This window comes from Branchiostoma floridae, chromosome 6 (assembly GCF_000003815.2).
Source record: "Branchiostoma floridae strain S238N-H82 chromosome 6, Bfl_VNyyK, whole genome shotgun sequence".
In the NCBI taxonomy this organism is placed as follows: domain Eukaryota; kingdom Metazoa; phylum Chordata; class Leptocardii; order Amphioxiformes; family Branchiostomatidae; genus Branchiostoma; species Branchiostoma floridae.
The window spans coordinates 7,019,252-7,041,193 of record NC_049984.1 but is presented as its reverse complement, the minus strand read 5'-3'; the positions used below and the strand labels follow the sequence as shown (position 1 = coordinate 7,041,193).

Below are 21,942 nucleotides of genomic sequence, written 5' to 3'. Positions count from 1 at the left end.
GGGCATCATTAAATTTGACATTTCACGAGCTCCGCTTGCAAGAGTACATATAGGGCATTACAGCTTTTTTGTGCGGACATAGTACCGGTGTGACGTGACAGAGAGTCGATGTGGCTGTTATTTGTATCCTCCCTGGCCACCAGACCTTCACTAGTGGTATGCCTACGTGCCCTGTCGCCTGCCCAGGAACCGAGACATTATTTACAACTTTTGGCGCCAAAACATTTTGGCGGCTTTTTTATCTGTCACACTGAATACTTCATTATCCTCGAGTGCACGCGGAATGACCGCCACCAATACCGTACTACTAATCCTTTATTTTGTTTCCCCTTCTTCTTTTCCTCTCTTCTGTTGGCTGTTGGTGTCTTCCTAAGGCCTACGTCACATTTCCAAACCGGGGCCCGGCCGGGCCCGGCAGCTTTCGGGAACGAAAAAGTATGATATAAAAGACACCAAGCAACACAAAACGTAAAGAGAGTAGCCGTGGACATTATTTGTGAATATTTTTACGTATACATTTCTATTTTTCGTTTCCACAAACAGCCCGACCGGGCCCCGGTTTGGCAATGTGACGTTTAATAGCCTAAATCTGTCTCAACTAATGTTTTGCTCCTCTCCATCTCTCTCACTCATTGATTCAGTATTATATTCCTTTCTGTGTACATTACCCCAGTCTTCTAATCGCTAACTCATTCCTCTTTTCTCTGTCTCTAACATTCTGTCTATTTTAAGTCTAATAAGCAGTACTGGCGCACCGGCGCATGCGTCTAAGGAATCCCAGCCCCTAGGTGGGGAGGAGCATACACGTGATATTTGACATTTCATGAGATTGGCCCATACTGGGGCTGAATCTTAATCATGTTAGATGAATACTAAAAAAACAGTGTGTTCTGATCAGTCGGGGGCTGGACAGCTAGCTGACATACGTGTTGCCCGGCTTGACCATCTTCGACTACAAACATACCAGTAAGTACATGCGTTCATCTTTTCTCGCCCAGACTTCAGTAACGACATGTTTCGAACATATCACGTCATGGGACCTGAACAGGAATGCCGTTTTGAAATTTATTCTTGATATTTGTTTATATTATATCCCGATGTTTCATACCCTGGCCTGATGTCGCAGTGTTAGACTTTTTCATCATAGGGCTACCGTTATAGGCTATAACGTGCATATCTCTAAGAGTATGATAGATAAAAGGTTAGAAAATCGTCGCCAAGACCTCGCTGAATTCATGCGCAGCTTCCAGGGCCCCACGAACGTCGGCCGAGCTGCTAAAAGTCGTCCGAAGCACGCGTAATCACCAGGACGTCGGTCGTTCTTCGGCCGAAAATGCCCGTTTAGAGCCAACACGTTGGTCGAAATGAATTCTTGATTTGTCAAGGGGGCTTAAGTACAGGTGCACCGCACGCGTAATGGATTACGTGTAAATGTGACTATTTTGTTCAAAGTCCTGGCCCAAGGGATTCAATCACGAAAACCTCTGACTGGCGTAATGATATTGTCATATTCTTGTACCATCATTCAAAAATAGCTATCAGTTATATCAAGTTCTATTTACCCTTGCACCAGACTTTTAGCCGATCGTGCGGGTGCTCTAAACAAACTTGACGATCCGCTTCGCCTACCCCGGCTTTCCCCTATCCTCGAACTGGCTTGTCCGATAGATTATGCTCGGTAATAAATTCATGACATGTGTGCGCGTCGTCACTATTTGTTTGGTAAGCTTTGCCGCGTGTAAACGTGTGTAGATTTGCCATGTCGTGCCGTATGCCATGTCGTGCCGTGTCAAGATATGTTTGACACCTCGTGTCGAGTCCAGATTTGCTTGTACTCCCCGGACCTGTCGTGTACTGATGTGCTTGACACAACCTTCCTTGTGTATTGTTTGAATACCCCCTCGCCTATCGCGTTCAGGTTCGCTTGTCGTGTCCAGGTTTCCCTGTAATTTCTATATTGTCTATTAAAAGGCTTTGTGGTTTTGGAATGTTCGGGCATGACGAACCCGCTTAGACCATGACACACGAGTCATTTGATACAAGAACGTCCATCTAAAGCTTCATTAGCATGCATGTGATTTGGCTACGATCCACCAGGCCTTCTGTCCTATGGGGATACGGGGAAAGCAGAATTCGGTAAAATATAGTAAATTGGCCAGGGGAGTCAGTCCACGCTAATAGGGCCTTCACACTGAAACCGAATCAGCAGGAAACGAGCAGAACCAGTCGGAATGAAAAATTTGCAAAATTCGTGCCACGTTCGGGGCCATTCGGGTGGGAATTCCAAATGGGCCTTAAATCCCCTTCACACGAGAAGGAATGAGCCAGAATGCCGTCAGAATGAAAATTATTTTCTATTCCTGTGCATTCGTAGTGTATTCTAGACATTCCGACTACATTCCAGATATTAATTCGGCCACATTCGGGCAGGATTCGAGATGGCTTGCCGTTTCGATTCTCCATCGAATGAGATAAGAATGTTTCGAATAATGTTGGAATGCCGCAGAATGCGGTCAGACTGCAGTAGGAGTAGTTAGAATACACTTAGAATACACTATTAATGCCACTCGATATTTCTCCACTTCGAATGCACCTCGACAGTTTTTAACATGTCAAAAACTTTCGGGCTAGCCAAAAGAACGGGCACGAATAGCTGGAATGCAGTTAGAACACACTACGAATGGACCCTTCCAGCCGAACACCATATCGAACAAATAGAATCCCCTATTCTATTTCGAATGCTCGGTCAAAAAAAGCCCTAGTGGGACAGGAATGGCCAAGAGGATAATGCTATGCCTTTTTTGTTGTACTACACCGGCTGAGTATAGTTGTTTTGGGAAGTGTAGGCGCTACATAGCATTACTTTGTTCCTGGGCAGTATGCACATGTAAAGTAATGTACGTAGAAGAGACGGGGCTCTGCACTAGCGGACTTTCTAGTAATATCTTATATTTGGCATGTGGTACAAGCTCCTTATCCGCGAGTGACCGAGCTGCTTTAATTCTTCTTAATTTGTTTTTTTTTTCCTTTAATAGCATGTATGCGCATGCCATGCACGCAACAAACGCGGTAGAAAACCCGTCACAGATATACGTACCCAGCTTTACACCTGCATCGACCGCATGCATATGTCAGAAAGCGGGCACTCTTGCCCACCAACATTGTAATATTATGGAGCGCCTCCCACTTCCACTTTGACTGAAATTATATCGCCCTAACGGCAATTATATACGCCCCCTCCTCAAACGACTGTACCAAGTGGATGTAGCCTTCCACAAAGAATGCATAGCATTTTTCTTTTGCCCGTTCTGAGAGGATTTCAGGGCCCCAAGAGCTAAACCGAAGCCATACGGTATCCTCAGCTTAGAGCGGCGGCGGCCAACTCGCGCCGTTTTTGACCGAGGTTTTGAAATAGAACCCGAGATCGAACAGGGGGCGGGGCTTACGGTGTTCGGCTGGAAGGGTCCATTGCCAGGAATTGCCAGGAATAGAAAAGAATATTCATTCCGACGGCATTCCGGCTCATTCGTGCTCTCGTGTGCAGGGAGCTTAAGGTTGGCATTCTCCCTCCACAAACTGGCTGCGCGATGGGCCAAACCCTCTGGTAGCAAAGCCAGCCAGGTAAAGTATTCCCAGCCAGCGTAGTCAGTCTGGTCAAGGACGGTTATATCTTGGTCTGGTAGAGACTGGCCTGATATACCAGGTGTGAATAATTGTGTTAGAGAACTGTGACTTGTGGTGTGGCAACTTGTCTCCGGAGAACTTAACTGCCTTTGTTCATGATTATATTGACGACTTTGCTTTCGTCTTAATCTGACAATCTTAGTTTTCCCTCGGGCATTTTCCCATGTATGTTCATGACAAAGAACAAAGCCAGGGCATTGTAATAGTAACGTATGACAAATGCACAGATACGCGTATTCGACGAACACTCCAAATTTGGTATGAAAATGATCATGATCCACATTTCGGGTACGGCTCATTGTGACAAATAAAATTTCATGATCACGCCAGTATGGAATCTGCCCTAGTAATAAAAGCAGCTGTTTTTACTTCATGTTCTTTGTATCTACAGCGCCGGTGTAATTTTTCCGACTACTACTATATCTACGCGACTTAACCTCTGCTTGGAGAGTATTTGTATCCTCCCTGACCTTCACCAGCGGCATGCCTACGTGTCATGTCGTCTGCCCGAAATGCGTTAGGTATGCGATCATCATAATTTTGGTGCGCCCGGATTACGCTCTGAAGGCGCCATACATACGTACCTATGCACAGCAAGAAAAGTAGCGGCGTTGCGGCTACGTATTGGCAAAATGTAATACGGACCTCATATGGACTTAAAGATACACATTCGCGCGACTGCACGCTAAGCACACGAGCGCCGCACGCGTTAGGAATTATATGTGGTCTTGCCTGCGGCCTGCCAAATCGGTCCGGACTATTTCATTCAAAGTCCTCGTTGAAGGTAAGGGATTTAATCACAAAAGCCTCTGACTGACTGGCGTAATGATATTGTTATAGTCTTGTACGGTCGTTCAAAAAGGGCCGTTAGTTCTATTAAGGTCCTATGTATCGTTGAAGCCAGACTTTTAGCCGATCGTGTCGGCTGCCTTAAACAAAATTGACCGTACGTCCGCTCCGCCTACCACGGCCTACCCCCAATCCTCGTACTCGCTCGTCCGACCGATTGCGCTCGGTAATATATTCATGCCAGGGTGCGCACCTATGTTTGTGGCGTGACGACTAGAAGACGGGTGGTGAAAGACATACAAAATTGTTCCTTTTCAATATGCGCTTCTATTTTGTGTTGGAAGGTTGCAGATCTGTCAAAAGTCAAATCAAGAAAGAATTCTTGTGAAAATAAGGCGTCGGCACCGACAAACTTTAGAAAGGCTAAAGTATGTTGAACTCAAAGATCGCTAACGAATGAGAATGAGCCAATTGCAGACCTAAATGGATAACAATGTACAAACTAAATACCCTGAGTTTTGCCACGTTCTGTCTTTGTTTTGCTTTGTTTTTACCCGCGCTGTCGTGTCTAAATTTGACACGCCGTGTCTTGTCCAGATTCATTTGACACCCAGCTTTGCTTGGCACTCCGTTTCAAGGAGAGATTTGTTTTACATCGTATCCTCGGATGTCGTGGCCGGATTCTTAGAAAGTATTTCTGTAAAACAATTGTAGTAGTAGTAACCAGTAAACGACCTTTGGATGACTCAAAGTTCGTAAACAAATTAGACATGAGCCACTGCCCCTAAATATAGTACCTTTGGTGGTATGTTTTCATCTCATATGTTTTGTGCACATTTGAGGTATTGCATCATCCTCAAGAACGGCAGACGTCGATGCTATCATTTTGTCTCTTTATCCCTATCTCTCGCTCTTTCACTTTTACTGATGATAATTTTCTCTCTTGATCTATGTCTCTCCATTCCAGCCATTTGATACAAGAATGTACAAATTAGAAGTTTCATTGGCATGCTTGTGCGGTAACGTTTGACTACGATGATCTGATACGAGGTGTGAATAATGTTGTAAGACAGCCCATCTGTGATCTGTGACTTGTAGGTGTGGTAACTTGTCTCAGGAGAACTGAACTGGCTTTGTTTATGATTCTGATTAATGACTTTATTTTCGACTTTGTGCGAGAATCCCCTGGCAATTTGAGAAAGTTCGCCGCACGCAGGTTACAGGCGAGTTGTCTTACACCATTACTCACACCTGGCCAGAATCTTCTAAAGCCATGGTCTCATTTCCAAACCCAGGCCCGGCCGGGATGTTTGCGGAAACGAAAAATAAAGTGTAAATCACACAAATTATTAGTTTTATTACTTTGTGTGTGTTTTGTTGTCTCTTATATTGTACCTTTCGTTCTCGAAGTCTACCCGGCCGGGTCCCGGTTCGGAAATGTGACCTAAGCGAAAGAGGGGATGAGACAAAAGGCATGCCTATCTCGATCCTTCTACGAGAGGACTTTGTGCGACATTTTTCATGTATGCTCATGACTATGAACAAAGACAGTTTAGGTTCTTCTGAGAAACGTGAACAGTCTATGCAGGTCACAGATCACACCACAAACTTTGAATGCCGGTTATCGTGTAGATACATTTCATATACAAATCATCTTTTAGTTCAGTATTAACGGACGCCGCTTCAATCAGGAACTGTTGAGGATTATCTATATAAGCTCTGTCTGCATCTGCAATGCTAATGTCACATTTCCCACTCGGGGCGCGGCTGGGATGTTTTTTGAAACTTGAAGTCAAAATTTATACAGGCATAAATATGTGCAATTTATGCTCCTGAATATTTGGTCAGTATTGTCTCTTCCGATGTCATATCATCATTTTAGTTCCTCCAAACTGCTTGGCCGGGCCCCGGTTTTGAAATGTGACCCTAGCAATAATAACCGCGCTGCGATATCGGCAATCACGGCGCACAGATTCGGAACTTGAAAAAAGATTAACAAAAATTCTTCAGTGATTCACCAAATTTCACTGCCCTTTTCAGGACGCCTGAAGAGGACCATCATGAGATGTGCCGTGCTCGTCTTGCTGCTGGCAGTTCTGGCGGCGGGGAGCCACTTCCGTGGAACTACCATCTCCTGGAGGGCGGACAAAAGCACCACTGGCCTGGTGAGGGATTCCTTCATTTCAGGTTGTCCTCGAGTAATCTCCAAGCAGATCCTGCGGTAGTATAAAGATAGTATCAAAAGCTGGCAGAGGAGTGAAGCCCGCCTAGGAGTGTGTTTCGCTACCGGTAGCGTAGGATCTGCTTGGAGATTAGTCCTCGAGGACCACCTCTGAGGTTGTCCTGCTATATATTGCATACAGAATTAACAATTTAATTATAATTCTATGTTTCAGGTCCATTTCTCCTTCAGGATAGCGTGGAGAAGGTCGTCATCAAACAGCGATTGTACTCAGAATAGTATAGTAGATGGAACTCTTCACGGGGCTGACGAAAATTGGTCCACCCAGCAAGAAGGCGCGCTCTCATCTACTCGGTACTACTGCACTGACTTCAGCGTCAGCGAGGACTGGGCGACTGGGGGGAACACCTTCGACTATGTCTTTAACGATGCAACACCGCGGATAGTGTAGTAAGTAGAGTAGCTTGATTCCATCACATTGTGATTATCATGCACGTACATCGTCGATCGTCAGCCACATGCAACTCCTGCGAAGTTGATCTTAGCTATGTGTTAATCCCATTTTGACCGACACTTGCTAAAAGTTATAAATATTCTTTTCCAATCATCGTAAATTCTTTCTGTTACAGCTATGGGGCTTGCTGTTGGATCAATGTGAATGAACGCGGATCAGGAAGCTGGTACGCCAAAACTGTGGTTGACCTTTCGCCCAGGAGTGACACTGGCCAGCCGAACTCTTCGCCAATCAGCGCAAGTGCACCGATTGTGAGGTAGGAAAAAAGCTGTAGCATTCATTAGTGATAAGTAGCATACCCCTCTTAGGTAGAATCCTCCACGAAAGCAGCACAAGTTCTGATCTCAAAGTAATCAAAACTTATCATCAATCAACAAAGCAGCATCACGGTCAGGTGCCCACTGAGAGTACCAGGAGCAGCTTTTGATGGGCGAGAGATTTGAATTGGCCAAATGGGTCAGCAGACCTCCCTACATGCTTCTACTATTCAGTGTCACGATATTACATGTGCGCGATTATCAGTAAAACTTGCGTTGGTATCTTAACAATTCTATAATGCAAGAAACAGTTCTCCTTTCCTTGTAAATTAAAAAAAAAAAACTGTTGTTCCCACAGAATTATACAACAGTGCGACTCTATAATCCGTATCCCGGTGGAGGACCCGGATGGAGATGCTGTGAGGTGCAGGTGGGGTAGTGGAACCGACGAATGCGGTGGCGTCTGTGGTGCTCTGCCTAATGTGAACCTGGACGAGGTAGGTGGAGCAACGTGTGCTGTCTTAAATTGCCATACTCTGACAAAAAGTAATAATGCCATGACCAAGCGCCAATTGATATACACTGACGCTGTCCATGGCATTATCACCACCATGGACACCCAAACCGCCAAACTATGATCATTACATTAATGGCGAAGTTAAACTGATTTGTGTTTAATTTGTTGATAGTATATCATGAGTTCAGGGCATTGCCAGAAATAGTACAAAACATTTACTTCGGTAGAATGCTACGGGTTTTGAAGACATTATGAATTGTTAGTAGCCTCCTTGGCAGACTTTCGGTGCGGCGGTGTTTATTTTTGGGTTAGCGCTGATTCAGGGTAACCCGTGAGTGGTAACTCCCAGCACCTTAGTCCATGTTGAAAACTCCGAAACAGCGCTCTCCAAAAATAAACACGACCGCTTCGAAATTCTGCGAAGGAGGCTAAACTGCTGTGCTAATGTATCACAGGTTTATTCCATGCTTTCAACAGCCTCATTATCAAACGATGCACTGCTATATGCTTGCTTTCTTGACAAGTCCCTCGCCCATCTTGACACACAGGGAACGTGCACCTTGCACTACACAGCTGCGGGAGGAGGGATGGCAACAGGCTGGTGGGCCATTGCTCTCGTCCTGGAAGATTTCGTCCGCAGCCCGTCCTGTTCCTCTCCTCCTTTTCCCGCATCGTGTGGTCCCTTCACCCAGATACCACTTCAGTTTCTGGCTTTTGGTGAGTATCTTCAATACAATCTATTGCGCAAGTTCTAAAACCTTTTCTGGTCTGTAGAAATCTAATGATAGACCACTGCACAGTTCCGAGGGGTCCGCATGTACAATTTAAGTGCATCCTTGACATTTAACTTACACCTCTATACCATAATGCATCACGGCTGCACATGTGCAATTGGAAATGATAAGTGTTTCGTTGCCATCAAATACAACTGTCAAAATGAACCAAAATTTGGGATTTACAAGAATATCTTTTTTACCAGTTGAATCGTCCAATGTACCCTGCAATCAACGGCCAGAGCTTATTGGCCAGACGCCTGATGACCAGGATTGCATCGGCATTCCTCCCGGCGACACGTACACTGCAGTCATTCAAGCGGAGGCAGGGCGTAGCGGAGTAACGTAATAAGCTTTTGTAGCGACTTCTTTTATGCTTATGTTGAATATGATTAGTAACGTTAAGTTACATTTAAAGCGGCGGAATAAAATGAAATGACACATGTAGTTAATCGTTAAGAAAGCTGGCTTGATGAAGATATGATTATATCAATTTCTTGAAAATACTTCCTAACTTGTTTTAGATGAAATGAAACTTAACATCTATTATCATAATACCGGTACGTTTACGACGATTTCTCTAGCCATACTGATTTGACAAATTGTCAACGCATCATTTTCTCCAGTTACATGTTGCTGTTATAGGTTACCCTTGCCACTTCTTCTGTGTAACTTTTCTGCCACTCTTGTCCTGCTAAAAGCGTAATATTGTAATTGTAACACGCCGCGGAATTACACGGCGAACGGGCGCGTGGTTGGGAGGGGGTACAAAATACCGGTAGGAAGAAACACGTCACAATTAACTGCCGCTATGTACATTTATACATCCTCTGATGTTCCTTCCTTTTCTGTCAGTAAATGCATAAAACATAAACCTGCATGAGCATACAAAATGTCATGAGAAAACGGACGTATACTGTCAAGAATTTTCATTTAACTTCTGTCCGTCACAACCGCTATGACGTAACACTTCACTGCTAGCGTAGCTATAAAAATGGCGGGAAAATGGCTGCGTACGTTCAATTTTGCCCATTCAGTCGTAGATCCGGGCTATTATGCAACGGTTCTTCACACTTTTACATGAGTTGTAGGTCACCAACAGAAATTCAAGATTGTTGTTGAATCATGTTCGTCCTGTGCCGTGAGCATGTGTAATTATGATCTATATAAATTTGGCAATGAATGTGACAGTGTGTTCGTCCCACGACGAGCTGCCTACCCCGAAATTAAAAAAAAAAGTATACTGAAAACTTTTGGCCTTGTTGTCTTCGAATGCATTGTTATCGATGCTTTGTAAATGGTGTATTGGACACCTAGATGTCTGAAGTGTGCACAGCTCAGAAATAACTATTGTTGCATGTGTAGATCTCTTTAAGTTCCAGTATTTTTAATCTACCGGTATAAGTCTTACTACCGGCATTATGCCAATGCATGTTATATTCAAGAGTCAATTCAAACATACACATATTTATGAAATAACGTTTGCGTAATTGAATAAACTGTTTTCGTTGTGTTTTTCCTGAAGGATCAGCGAAATACTAACGACTTCGCCCATCGGTCTGACCAAGTCCAGCCTGGCGGTTGATCCGAACAACCCACAGCGTGCCTCCGTCACGGTCACATGGACACCAACGGCACAACAAGCCGGGCAGCACATTTTCTGTTTCCGTGCAAAGGACTCCTTTGGGTATGGGCTCAAAACTCTTCAAAGTATGACAAAGTAGTAAGAATTACAGTGTAGAAAGGCAGCATTTCTCATAAAGTTGCCCATACTGTTCCATACTGATCATATGTCTAACGGTATCTGTAAGACCAATGCAGTGACGTTTTTCCTCTCATTTATGTCCCTGAATAATTTCATTTATTTCAGTAACACCTTTGTTTTTGCCTTCATAGCTTTGAGTCCAGCCAAAGATGTGTGACACTTTTAGCAGGAGGTAAGAATCTATCTGTACCTTCAGAAATGCGGACACAGTTGTCACCAAACAGAAAACATCAACGACAGCATTGCTTGCTTTAACTGATATTTTGGTGACGTTAAAATTTCTCATGAATGTAAACGATGATGTGATAAAACGAATTTGTAAGTACTAAGATAACATAACGTACCACGAAGTGACAATGGAATGGAATCCGTGTATTGATAAAAACCTCTATGCTATACAGCAACTGGAAATAACAATCCCCCTGCCGCCATGCTGCAAACACGTACTCCAACTCACCAGGTCGACATCACTCAGCAGATTACATGGTCATTGACTTTTGACATCAAGGTATTCCTATTCAATTATTGTGTATTCAGTATCCATCTGTAAATTGTGTAATCTGAAAACAATCCTCCTGTGCTATGACGAAACTGAGTCATTCTGTTGCAGCCTGAACTGCCATCAACACCCAAGTACATACGGTTCTTTGACGACACGGACATGGAGGTCCATACCATCGACACCAGCAGTTCGTCTGATGTCCAGATCTCGGGCAACACCCTCAGCTTCACGACAGCTCCGAACGTGATCGGCCAAGGCAACCACTACATCCTGATGGACGCCGGTGTGGTAGTGAGCCCGGCCAACTGTGCGGCCAGCGGCCCTCCCTTTGTCGGCATCAGTAGCAGGAGTACATGGACGTTCTCTGGTAAGTTCTCAGTCATCGTGACAATACGAGATGTCAGATGGTAAGGAGTGAATGAACATTCAATAGAGGAAACTTGGTGCATTCGATTTTTTTATGAGCTTGCACCACTTTTTAAAAAGTTGGTACAAAATCCTTGCCGAATAAAGAATTATTGAAGTGAAGAGTTCAATACCTGAATGGAGAACAATGATAAAAAGATTTTCCTGATTAAATTAAATTGTGAAACTGCCTTCAGTTGTATTAGCTGAATGAGAAAGTACATGAGAAAGCACACTTCGTCTTCCAGATACCGATGAGTGTGCAAGTGGAACCGACAACTGCAGCCCCCAAGCCTCCTGTACCAACACAGCCAGCGGTTTTACATGCGCTTGTAAAGCAGGCTACACCGGCAACGGTGTTTCCTGTACTGGTATGAACGTGTGTTTTTGTTCCTAGATCCTACATTACTTTCCGCACAGTTTGGTTACAGAGATACATAATCATGGGTCAATTACAATATTAGTAAAGACAAAGGCTGTTGTTAAAGCAAATGTTATGTGTGTCTGCAGACATCAACGAATGTACTGCTGGGACCCACAACTGCAGCGCCCGAGCCTCCTGTACCAACACAGACGGTGGTTTTAACTGTGTATGTAACGTGGGCTATAGCGGCGACGGCATCACTTGTACCGGTATGCAGCGTACTTTTCGTTTCACTTGACCTTGTATACTGTTCAATTGGTTGCAGAGTTACGTCATTATATATGTAAGAAAATGGCTAATCAAACCTCAATGTGTTTCTACAGACATAGATGAATGTGCGGCTGACCCCGGCACAGCCAACTGCAGCGCCCAAGCCACCTGTACCAACACTGACGGTTCTTTTACCTGTGCTTGTTACTCCGGATACACTGGCGACGGTGTCTTCTGTCTTGGTATGGACAAGAACATTTCACCCGAGCTAGCCTTTCTTTCAATTTTTGTTCCAGATGCAACCATACATTTTGTAGGAATCACAGTGACCAAGTCATTCTCCATATTTGTGTTCCAACAGACATCGACGAGTGTGCGGCTGGTACCGACAACTGTAGCGCCCAGGCCTCCTGTACCAACATGCCGGGCAGTTTTACCTGTGCTTGTGACTTTGGCTACATCGGCGACGGTGTCAATTGTACTGGTATGGATAATGTTCATTATGTAGATCTCCCAACTTATCATTTGTACAATTCAGTTCTGGATTTGTACAGCTTGGCAAGAAATCGCTGTTTTTACTTGTGTGACAAAATCATCACAAACTTATAAAGCAGCCTTTATTTTCATGTCCACCCTAAGACAGTGGGAGCTTGAGACATGTTATTGACGTAAAGGAAACATGCCACAGGTGATAATAATTGAAACTATGGGTTTTATGCAGACATCGATGAATGTACGGCTGGTACCAACAACTGCAATGCGCAAGCCTCCTGTACCAACACAGTCGGCAGCTTTTCCTGTGTATGTAATTCAGGATACAGCGGCGACGGCGTCAACTGCACTGGTAAAGAAGAAAACACTTTCTTTTTCCCTGCTACTGTTTTACTTGTGCATATTGGTGTAATATTCAATCATGTATTTTTGGAAATTTTCACCCGTGAAGAAGTCATACACAAAGCTACACTCCATGTGTTCCCACAGACATTGATGAATGTACAACTGGTACTGACAACTGCAGCCCCCATGCCTCCTGTTCCAACACAGCCGGTGGTTTTACCTGTGGTTGTCACTCAGGCTACACTGGCGACGGTGTCTCCTGTGCTGGTATGGAAGGGGCATTTTTCATGCTTCAGTTTACGTAGATTTTGCCAATGGATGATGCAAGCATATGCATGCATTTATAGGATGGAATCTTTATCACAGTGACAAAACGTCGATACCAAAGTCGGTAAAAAAGCTAATCTTCAAACATGTTCCTACAGACATTGATGAGTGTGCCAATGGGACCGACAACTGCAGTCCCCAAGCCACATGCACCAACACAGTCGGTGGTTTTACCTGCGCATGCCATTCAGGCTACGGCGGCAACGGCGTCATCTGTACTGGTAGAAACATGCTCGTTTTCTTCTACCCAGTCATTTGTACAATCCATGCCCCAGTTCTAAAATTTGTCTAGCTCGGCAAGAAATCGTTGCTGTCAATTGTTGAACAAAAACATTATAAAGACACAAAGCAGCCATTTCCATTATTCGCATCATTCCATTCATCAGTGAAAACATGTCATACTCAAAGCTAATCTACTAAAGACGATAACAATCTAATCTTCCTACAGAAATTGATGAGTGTGCCAATGGTGCCGACAACTGCAGTCCCCATGCCTCCTGCACCAACACAGTCGGTAGTTATACCTGCGCATGCCGTTCAGGCTACATGGGCGACGGCGTCAACTGTACAGGTAAGGAGGTGTACCATAACTTTCATGTCTACTTTGTTTTTCTCTACTGAATGGTCATGGAAGTTTGTTCATTTTTTAGATTTTATCGTACCCAGACCTGAATAGGCACCTGACACATATAGGAGCATATACTCTTTTTCTTTGCTACATCGTTGAGCTTGTAGGAAAAGAATAACTCCTTTTCCAGGGCTCTCCAACTTAACGTTCACCGATGTCGGGATGGACTACGTCTCGCTATCATGGACGGCGCCGACTGACCTCCTGATAATGGGGTACCGGGTCCGGTACAGCAGCACAAGTGGCTCGCACCGAGACCTCCATCCCCCGCCCTCAGCTAACGACACCACAGCCACTGTACTGGGACTCTGGGCACAGACAGAGTACACCTTCACTGTCACTTCGTTTGGCGTGAACGACACGAAGAATGGGGAAATCAGCGGGACGCAGATGACAGGTCAGTCGGAATGGATTTGACTATCAGAGAGGAATAGAGACCCTGGTGTAAGAAAGCAGCTGTGGTCCAGAAACAAAATAAATGTGAAGATGTACATTATGAGTTCTATCACATGCAAATGGAATAGAAGACCATGAGAATGTAAATGCCATGAGTCAGTTGAGGTATAAATGAATGTCATGTGGGTTCAGGTATACAGAAGCAGATATGATAAAGCATGACTGCACATTGCCTTGTCACAGCTGACGTGGAAGTGAACGTGGTGTGTAGTCAGGATCAGATGCAGCTGTCCTTGCCTAGAGCGGCCCTGCCTGGCGTATTTGTGGACAATATGCACCTGTTGGACGACACCTGCCGAGCCACAGTCAATCCCACAGAGGTGACGGTGCAGACTGGTCTTCAAGAGTGTGGGACCTTTCAAAATGTGAGTATGGTTCTTTTTACACCCGCCCTTTTTAAGTCAACTTGTAGTCGACTCAGTGGCTTCAATTCGACGTCACGTTGGCCCTAAGTCGACTTCAAATCGACTCAGACGACTACGAAACGCGTAAGTCAGGCCGATGACCGCAGAAGTTCAAAACCTTCAGTCCCATGGCTACACCTGCATGAGATGTGATTGCTACTGCACCATTCATGTAATCCGCCTTAGCACTAAATGGTGTCTCTCCAAGCCTTAATGTGGTGATGGGGACCCTAGATACAGCATAAAGAATGACACTCTAATGTAGCTTTGCATCTTGTTGTGAGGTGCCTTCGTACATATACAATGTATTTTAAAAAAACTAGTAAACAAGTAATGTTATAGGATGTTTTGCTTTCTTCACCTACATGTAGGTTTCATCAGATGACAAATTTACCTTCATCAACGAGGTCATCGCCAGACAAGTGGTATATGACAATGGCGCTGTCAGGGGCACGCCTTTCAGGAAACGGTTCCACTGTGAGTTTCTCCGTCGGTACGAGGTCTCGGGAAGACAGATCCTGTACAACATTCCATCCCCTCGGTACGTTTTGCTGGTTAGGTCATCTGATTGTCCCTTGCCCTGATGGCCACACGCTCATGACTTTTGCTGTTTGGTATCCTACTTTATTTCTACGGCAGTAATCGCATGTTTATGTATTTTCCTCTCAGTGTGCAGGTTGTGAATGCGAACAACAGCTTTATCTTTGAGATGCACATGTATACATCTGCGGACTTCAGCGCTTCCTACAATTCGGACAACTTTCCTCTTCAGGTATAAAAATTCATTCTTTACCTGCATCTTCAAGATGGCATGATGGTTATACATATCGATGCCTTGTATCAATACACAGAAAAACGTATTTGAATGCTAGACTTGTTTTCCTGTGTTTTATCAAGACAGGCAACTTCTATACCAATTTCCACATGGTAAGTTGTAAAAGTTTTTATTGTTATTTTTGCCTTCCTCACATGTTGCCTCCTACAAATCCCTCCTGTCATTCTCATGGTCAGGTATTGCCGACTGACCGCATCCACTATAGCCTGAGCGTGCGTTCACCTCTGAGTAACCTGGAGCTGTTCGCCCTGGACTGTGTCTCTACTCCCACCATGGACCCTGACGACTCACCGAGAGTCATCATCATTCAGGACGGGTTCGTACGCCTATGTCTGACCATTCACGCATTCACGCTTTTCCTAAATGTTATGTATCTGCTTCCATACATTGCAGTAAAAAGTCTGGACCTAGCTACCTGTGGAGTTGAATGTAAGTTTTGTTACCATTCTGTCCCCTGCAGTTGTGACATCGATACCACCCTGACGAGGGACAGCGCCCGTTCTACTGACATGGCACTGTACTTTTCCATTACAGCCTTCACCTTTCCAAACGCCGCCGATCCCAGTCTGGTAAACTAAATGGGCATATGGAAATGTTGCTTTCATTGGTGGTGGCTGATATAATTGATTAGAGTGCTTAGACAATCCTAAGGCTGAGGTGATCAATTTAGGAGCCGTGGAAGGATAGTTTTGGTGTTGACCTTCGATTTCAAGTTGCAGGGAGGAATAATGAGAGAGTGGTGAAGCTTTGATGAAGCAGTGTTCTCAGGGATTGCAGAGACTGTGGTGAGGTGCTGGTGAGACTGATGGTGGCTGTTGCCTGGTCATATATATGTAAGATTATGAATGGCCTTTATTCTTGCATGAGTAGTCTCTAGATATGGGCTTCGATTCTTAAATTTCTTCACAAGTTCCTATATATCAATGATGTTCGCTGTCGTGGTTGGGAAGTTGAGAATCTTTAGAACATGGTAATTTTTTTACTCTTGTAGCGATATTTTATCATACCATGCTTCTTTGCAAGTGCTTAATCCTGATGATGATTCTTCTCGCAGAAGCTATATATATATATAAAACACCCATCATCTTGACTGATTTTTGTAAAAATTTCATAACGTACTGATATATTACACAGCTGTCTAACTTGCACATGAACGTGCACAAGATGTAATTAAGATAATGAGAGAGCGATAATGCACAACAAGGCAGTGAAAAACGTGACATATATTAGTACCTGGTGAATGCCTTGACTTTCTGTATGACAGGTATATCTCCATTGCACCATGGTGATCTGCCTGAAGGATGACGTGAACTCCCGGTGCAGGCAGGGCTGCATCCCCGCCAGACGCCGCAGGGACGTGGCGGGAGAGGACCGGGTCCGACGCGACAGTAGCAATGACGTTCAGCAGTCTGTCACCCAAGGACCATTCCGGATCGTCAGGGAACAAGACGCAGGTAAAGGGCCAATACTATGCTTCGTACAGAGTGATTTTGTAAGTTTCTGTCCATTGCATATCGAGATACCTGCAGATCTTTTAACTACTGTGTTACCTTTTTCTTTCATCTGAAATGTCGTAAAAGGACATTTCTTAAAATATCTTCTGGTCTTACCCAACCAACACTTCTTTGTATGTTTCACTTTGGACTATTGATCTATGTAGTAATGGTCTCAAATCATATAGGCATCAAATAATTTCGTCATATCTTAAACGTCTTTCATGTGTACATGTACATTTTATATAGCTAAGCTGATGCAATGCATGACAAGCATAACAACACCAAACAGAAAAAAAATCATTGATCAAGGAAACCTAATGTTTTATATTGCAATTCAGTGTATTGCCCATGAAGTACTTTGCAATGTAATGACACTCAATTACCTATCAAGTAGATGTTATTGTGCCAGCAATCATCTTTGAAATGATAAATCCATATACATGGTAATTGTAAGTTTGGCTAGTCAGTGAGTTCCTGTTCTGTTGACTTATCTATGTAGGTTCCAACGTTCCAGTTGCTGGCGTGGCAGCAGGCACAATTGGGGGACTGGCCGGTCTCCTGCTGCTCGTGGTTGTGGTGGTCCTGGTGAGGAAGAAGCGTGGCAAGGCACGGGCTAAGGACTTCATCGGTGAGTATGACAGCGATATGGGTTAGGTTACGTTTTCTGCTGAAAAAAAATAAGAGGACCAATGTATTAAAATTTAGTGTAGCCCTTTGCATCATCAAATAAAACAATCTGTGACTAACTACTGATGCACATGTTCTTGTTCTTGTTCTGTATGTCTCATATTGCTAGTTAGAAATTCTCACCTCTCTTACTAATTTCTGGTCTGCCAAAATGTTTAGCTCCAAGGACTAAATGATACTTTTTGTTTGTTTTACAGGGATGGAAAACTACGCCTTTGAGGTGTTTGGAAAGGACAAGACCAAGATTTAAGGATGATTCCAGGCCCGGGCCTGAGGAAACATTGGGCCTACCTGGAGCCTCTAAGTATTTCTGAAAACATCTTAGGCCATTTTGATTTGATTATATGGATGACATCTTCTGGAAACCCTAAAACTGCGTGCGAAAAACTTTGGCAAAAAAAGGCCAATACATTATGAAATCTAAATGGTCAGGAAGGCTAAACAAATGACTAATTCTTCAGTTTTGTTATTCCATTGACCTCTTTGACCTTGACCACGGTCTTCTAGATTTGTTTTCTGATATTTTTTGTTCAATCTACTTCATATATTTGCTAATTTTGCAGCTGATTTGTACGATTTACAGTAAGGTTCAAAACCTTTTTTTGAATGGTCGAAAATTGCCATTCATATAATCAAATCAACATGGTCTTGCTGTAACTACGCAATTGGCATCACTGTTAAACCTCCCCCTTCTGCCAAAACATCAAAATTGGCTCTAAAAACATCATCAGAAGAGAAGATGAATCAGCTCTTAGTACCTGTCAGGTTATCAACCCTTAGCTGTTAGAGAAGTTTGATATAACCCGCTAAAGCGAACATTCCATCATGACATTTTGAAACACCTCTCTAAAACTGTTTTAACCTCGTTTAATATCTTTCCTTTGTCATTCAAGCATTTTTACTATCTATAATCATTTTCATCCATTCCATGTTTCAGGGCAATGTGCATGCTGTTAAAGCTGAGTATATCTGTCCATGATGATTACGCCCCAATGACATTCATTTCGCATGTTTATTCTGCTGTTTTGCCGCAATACGCTCTTTGGTGACTTGGATCATCTATCACTTGAACCTTTGCTCCCTTTGCTCTTGTTTTATGTTACAAATATATTAATCATATCATAAAGTAGATCTAGATAAAACTGCTGGCAACAATGAGCCTGAAAGGTTAATGACCTACATGTAAGAATCAAAATTCACCACTGATAAGATCTAATAGAAAAGAACATTTTTCCAGTTAAAACATTGTTTGGGTATCCAGTGGAAGTACATTTTACATCAAAGTTTCCCAAATCAAGAAATATACCCTTTTTTGTAGTATGTATAGGACATACGTAACACATTGAAAATTGCCATTTGACAACAGCAGGAAAAATGCTATTTTACATGAAAACGTGTTTATTGTGAACTGGTGCATGAGTCATGGCATTGTAACAAAAAATAAGATGGAGGCCAACAAAATCCGAATTGTCAAAGGACGCTAATTTGTGTGTGTGTGTGTGTGTGTGTGTGTGTGTGTGTGTGTGTGTGGCCTTCAACAAAATTGGCGGTAAGGAGAAATAAAGGTTGGATGATTTGATCGATGTGAAGATTTATATGTAAAATGACAATGTAATAACAGGTACAGAAAATAGATTTTCGGCTTTCACACACCAAGATATATTGTTTTGAAATATTGCTTCAAAATAGAATTACAAAAGAACGAAAGATGATAAAATATAACGACACCTTGAAGGCTTCGTTTTATGGTATCACCCCCTATAGCGAATTGTGTCAATTGGTAATAACAAGGAGCTTTTATCTTGAAAAAAGCTCCTTGGCAATAAGAAAGGTCACTGTTGTCAGCAAAAAAAAAATTAAAAAATCATGTAAAATCATACCATTCCTGCAGAACACAATGTGACAGGCACGGTGGCCATGATGGAGAAAACACAAGTACGATATCCCCTCAAACCACGAGACCTGAAACGTACAACATCTAACAGTAATCAAAACTGCAAATCTCAACCACTCTTAATTCTTTTCTTTTTTTTTATTTACTTGAAGTTCACAAAAACTTTTGGGTTACAGTACTGGATTCTGAAGACAGATGTTTATTTACCCTTGGATACCCTTATTCTCTCTGCAATATGGAGTTTTAGGCCTTTTAAATGTAACGTAAGCCACAAAAAACATAACATAAATTGCATAAAGGAACCTAAAATCCCACCCAAACTTAAGATATTATATCTTAGGATATGACGTCCATAGAAATTCTAACATACAGCAACTCCTGACCCTTATTAATTCTAATTTTGGCAGTTTGTTTCATTTCATTCAAGATAGATTGATGCTTTAAGTTTCATGGCCATCGTGTCTGTAAACAACCACCATTCTAGTCAGAAGAAACGTAAGGAACCATGCTCCAAATGGTAATATCTTGGAAAGTTATCGAAAGCATCTGAATAGCTGTTACACATTGTGGATTAGAATCAATTTTGTTATTCTATTTTTGATTACATTAATATACTTAACTGGTGATACTTACTTCAATCTTTACCTAACTTCAATAACTATGTAAAACTAACCAATATTTTTCTTCTATCTCATTCTTTTTCTACACTATATGTGTTCGTTCAGTCTTTTGGATTCCCTACCTTTTCTGCCCTTCTATTCCCATACACACACCTCCTTCCTCTTACCTGTACTTAAGGTTAACTTTGTGTACATCTTACGTCTTTTTGTCTTCTCTCTTTTTCTCTTAAACTACGAATAACAGTTATATATATACAGTATCTAACATCTACTAGTAGTATATCGTTCTATTTCATACGACAGTTTTATTTAGCTTCAAGTAGATGCATCATGTATCAATAAACCTAGGACAAGCGATTTCTTTTCATCAACAAGTTCTGACGAGTTGACATCATATTTAAGCACTAGAAATGCAGCATTTGTAAAAGTACTTGAGGAAGGTGTAATATAATCACTTAATACTACAGAATCTTTAATTAGTTTTATTTAGGTGCACTACAAGGTGACAGGCAATTTTATATCGATAAGCTTATGACTCCAGAATTTTGTGCAAACAAGTAAAGAAGTTAACATCAGGCACTTCTGAGTTTACGTGCATACAGGTTTATGTGCTGTAAGGTAACATCATGATTTGAGTTTGACTGTCACAGAAGTGAAATGGATTGTACAAACTTCTTTGATTGTGCTAGATTTATAAGAATTACATTGTATACTCACAACTATCTAAGTCTTTTTAGGAATAAATCTGCAGGTTTGGTATAAAAATACGTCTCTGTTATCTATGTGTTGATGATCTACATTTGTACGGTAAATTGTACCCCACCCTACTCATTCTTTAGCCCTAGTAATGGGCGAAAGCAGCACCTTTTCCCCTGGTTTCTGTACGGACCGAAGTAGGCAGACAGACTACTACACCAATACCCCCTGCCCCTACCATGGCTACAGAGCAGACTTTCCTTAAAGCAGACAAAAGCACACACACCCTCAACCCAAGGCTACTGTACAAACCTAGCTTGTCAGAGAAAATTTTAAACGACTCTCCCCTCAACCATCTTGCTATTGTACTTAGTTAGTCTGTGTAACGACGGGCCTGAGAAGCGCGATTAAATCAGGCTATTACTTAGTTAGGCAAAAGCATGTGCACCACATTAGCATTCTTACGGTACGGAAATAGTTAGGCAAGCACCCCCTCCCTTCCTACTGTACGGACGTAGTTAGGCAAGTAACCTCTCTCCATACCTACTTCACACATCTGCCTACTACACGGATCTACATAGGCAAACATCCCCTTTCCCCATAACGTTACATACTATGCGAACGTAGCTTTAGGCAAATACCACTACCTACCCCCATACCTATATCTACTGTACGGACCAAGCTATGTAAACAACCACCCCATTGCCTACTATACAGATGTAGCTGTCAAATATCCCTTTATCTCATGCACCTTCTACCACTACCCCTCATGCCTACTATACTTGATAGCTAGACACAAACCCCTACCATGCCTACGTACGATTAAGCCTGATCAACACACGCACATGTGCACGCGGGCACACGCACTAGCCTACCTACCCTTAGCAAAGTGCCCCCCCCCATGTGCCTCAATCCCCCCCCCCCCCCCGCACACACACACCATCCCAATTACCGACTGTGCTCCAGGGTCTTAAGTTACTCAACTCCTTCAAAGAGGCATTGACTTTCAAAAAATCTTGCTAATATCACCCCACATCTGC

The 21,942-nt window shown here is 43.0% G+C and overlaps 1 protein-coding gene and 1 long non-coding RNA gene across 2 annotated transcripts; both read left to right on the top strand.

Moving 5' to 3' along the window:
* Positions 1-906: 906 nt before the first annotated feature.
* LOC118417560 lies at positions 907-17,201 on the top strand. The gene is made up of 27 exons (XM_035823153.1): positions 907-966; positions 6,514-6,638; positions 6,870-7,105; positions 7,285-7,425; positions 7,785-7,923; positions 8,492-8,660; positions 8,923-9,061; positions 10,242-10,403; positions 10,613-10,653; positions 10,883-10,989; positions 11,092-11,350; positions 11,637-11,759; positions 11,899-12,021; positions 12,136-12,264; positions 12,384-12,506; positions 12,744-12,866; positions 13,004-13,126; positions 13,285-13,407; positions 13,635-13,757; positions 13,945-14,211; positions 14,454-14,635; positions 15,046-15,215; positions 15,344-15,446; positions 15,686-15,825; positions 15,970-16,078; positions 16,774-16,963; positions 17,191-17,201. The coding sequence occupies exons 2-27, from the start codon at positions 6,534-6,536 to the stop codon at positions 17,199-17,201; spliced, it is 3,660 nt and encodes a 1,219-aa protein (XP_035679046.1). The 5' UTR covers positions 907-966; positions 6,514-6,533.
* A 145-nt stretch (positions 17,202-17,346) lies between these two features.
* Positions 17,347-18,079, top strand: LOC118418715. The gene is made up of 2 exons (XR_004831511.1): positions 17,347-17,633; positions 17,890-18,079. It is a non-coding gene; the product is annotated as an uncharacterized LOC118418715 (long non-coding RNA).
* Positions 18,080-21,942: the final 3,863 nt, after the last annotated feature.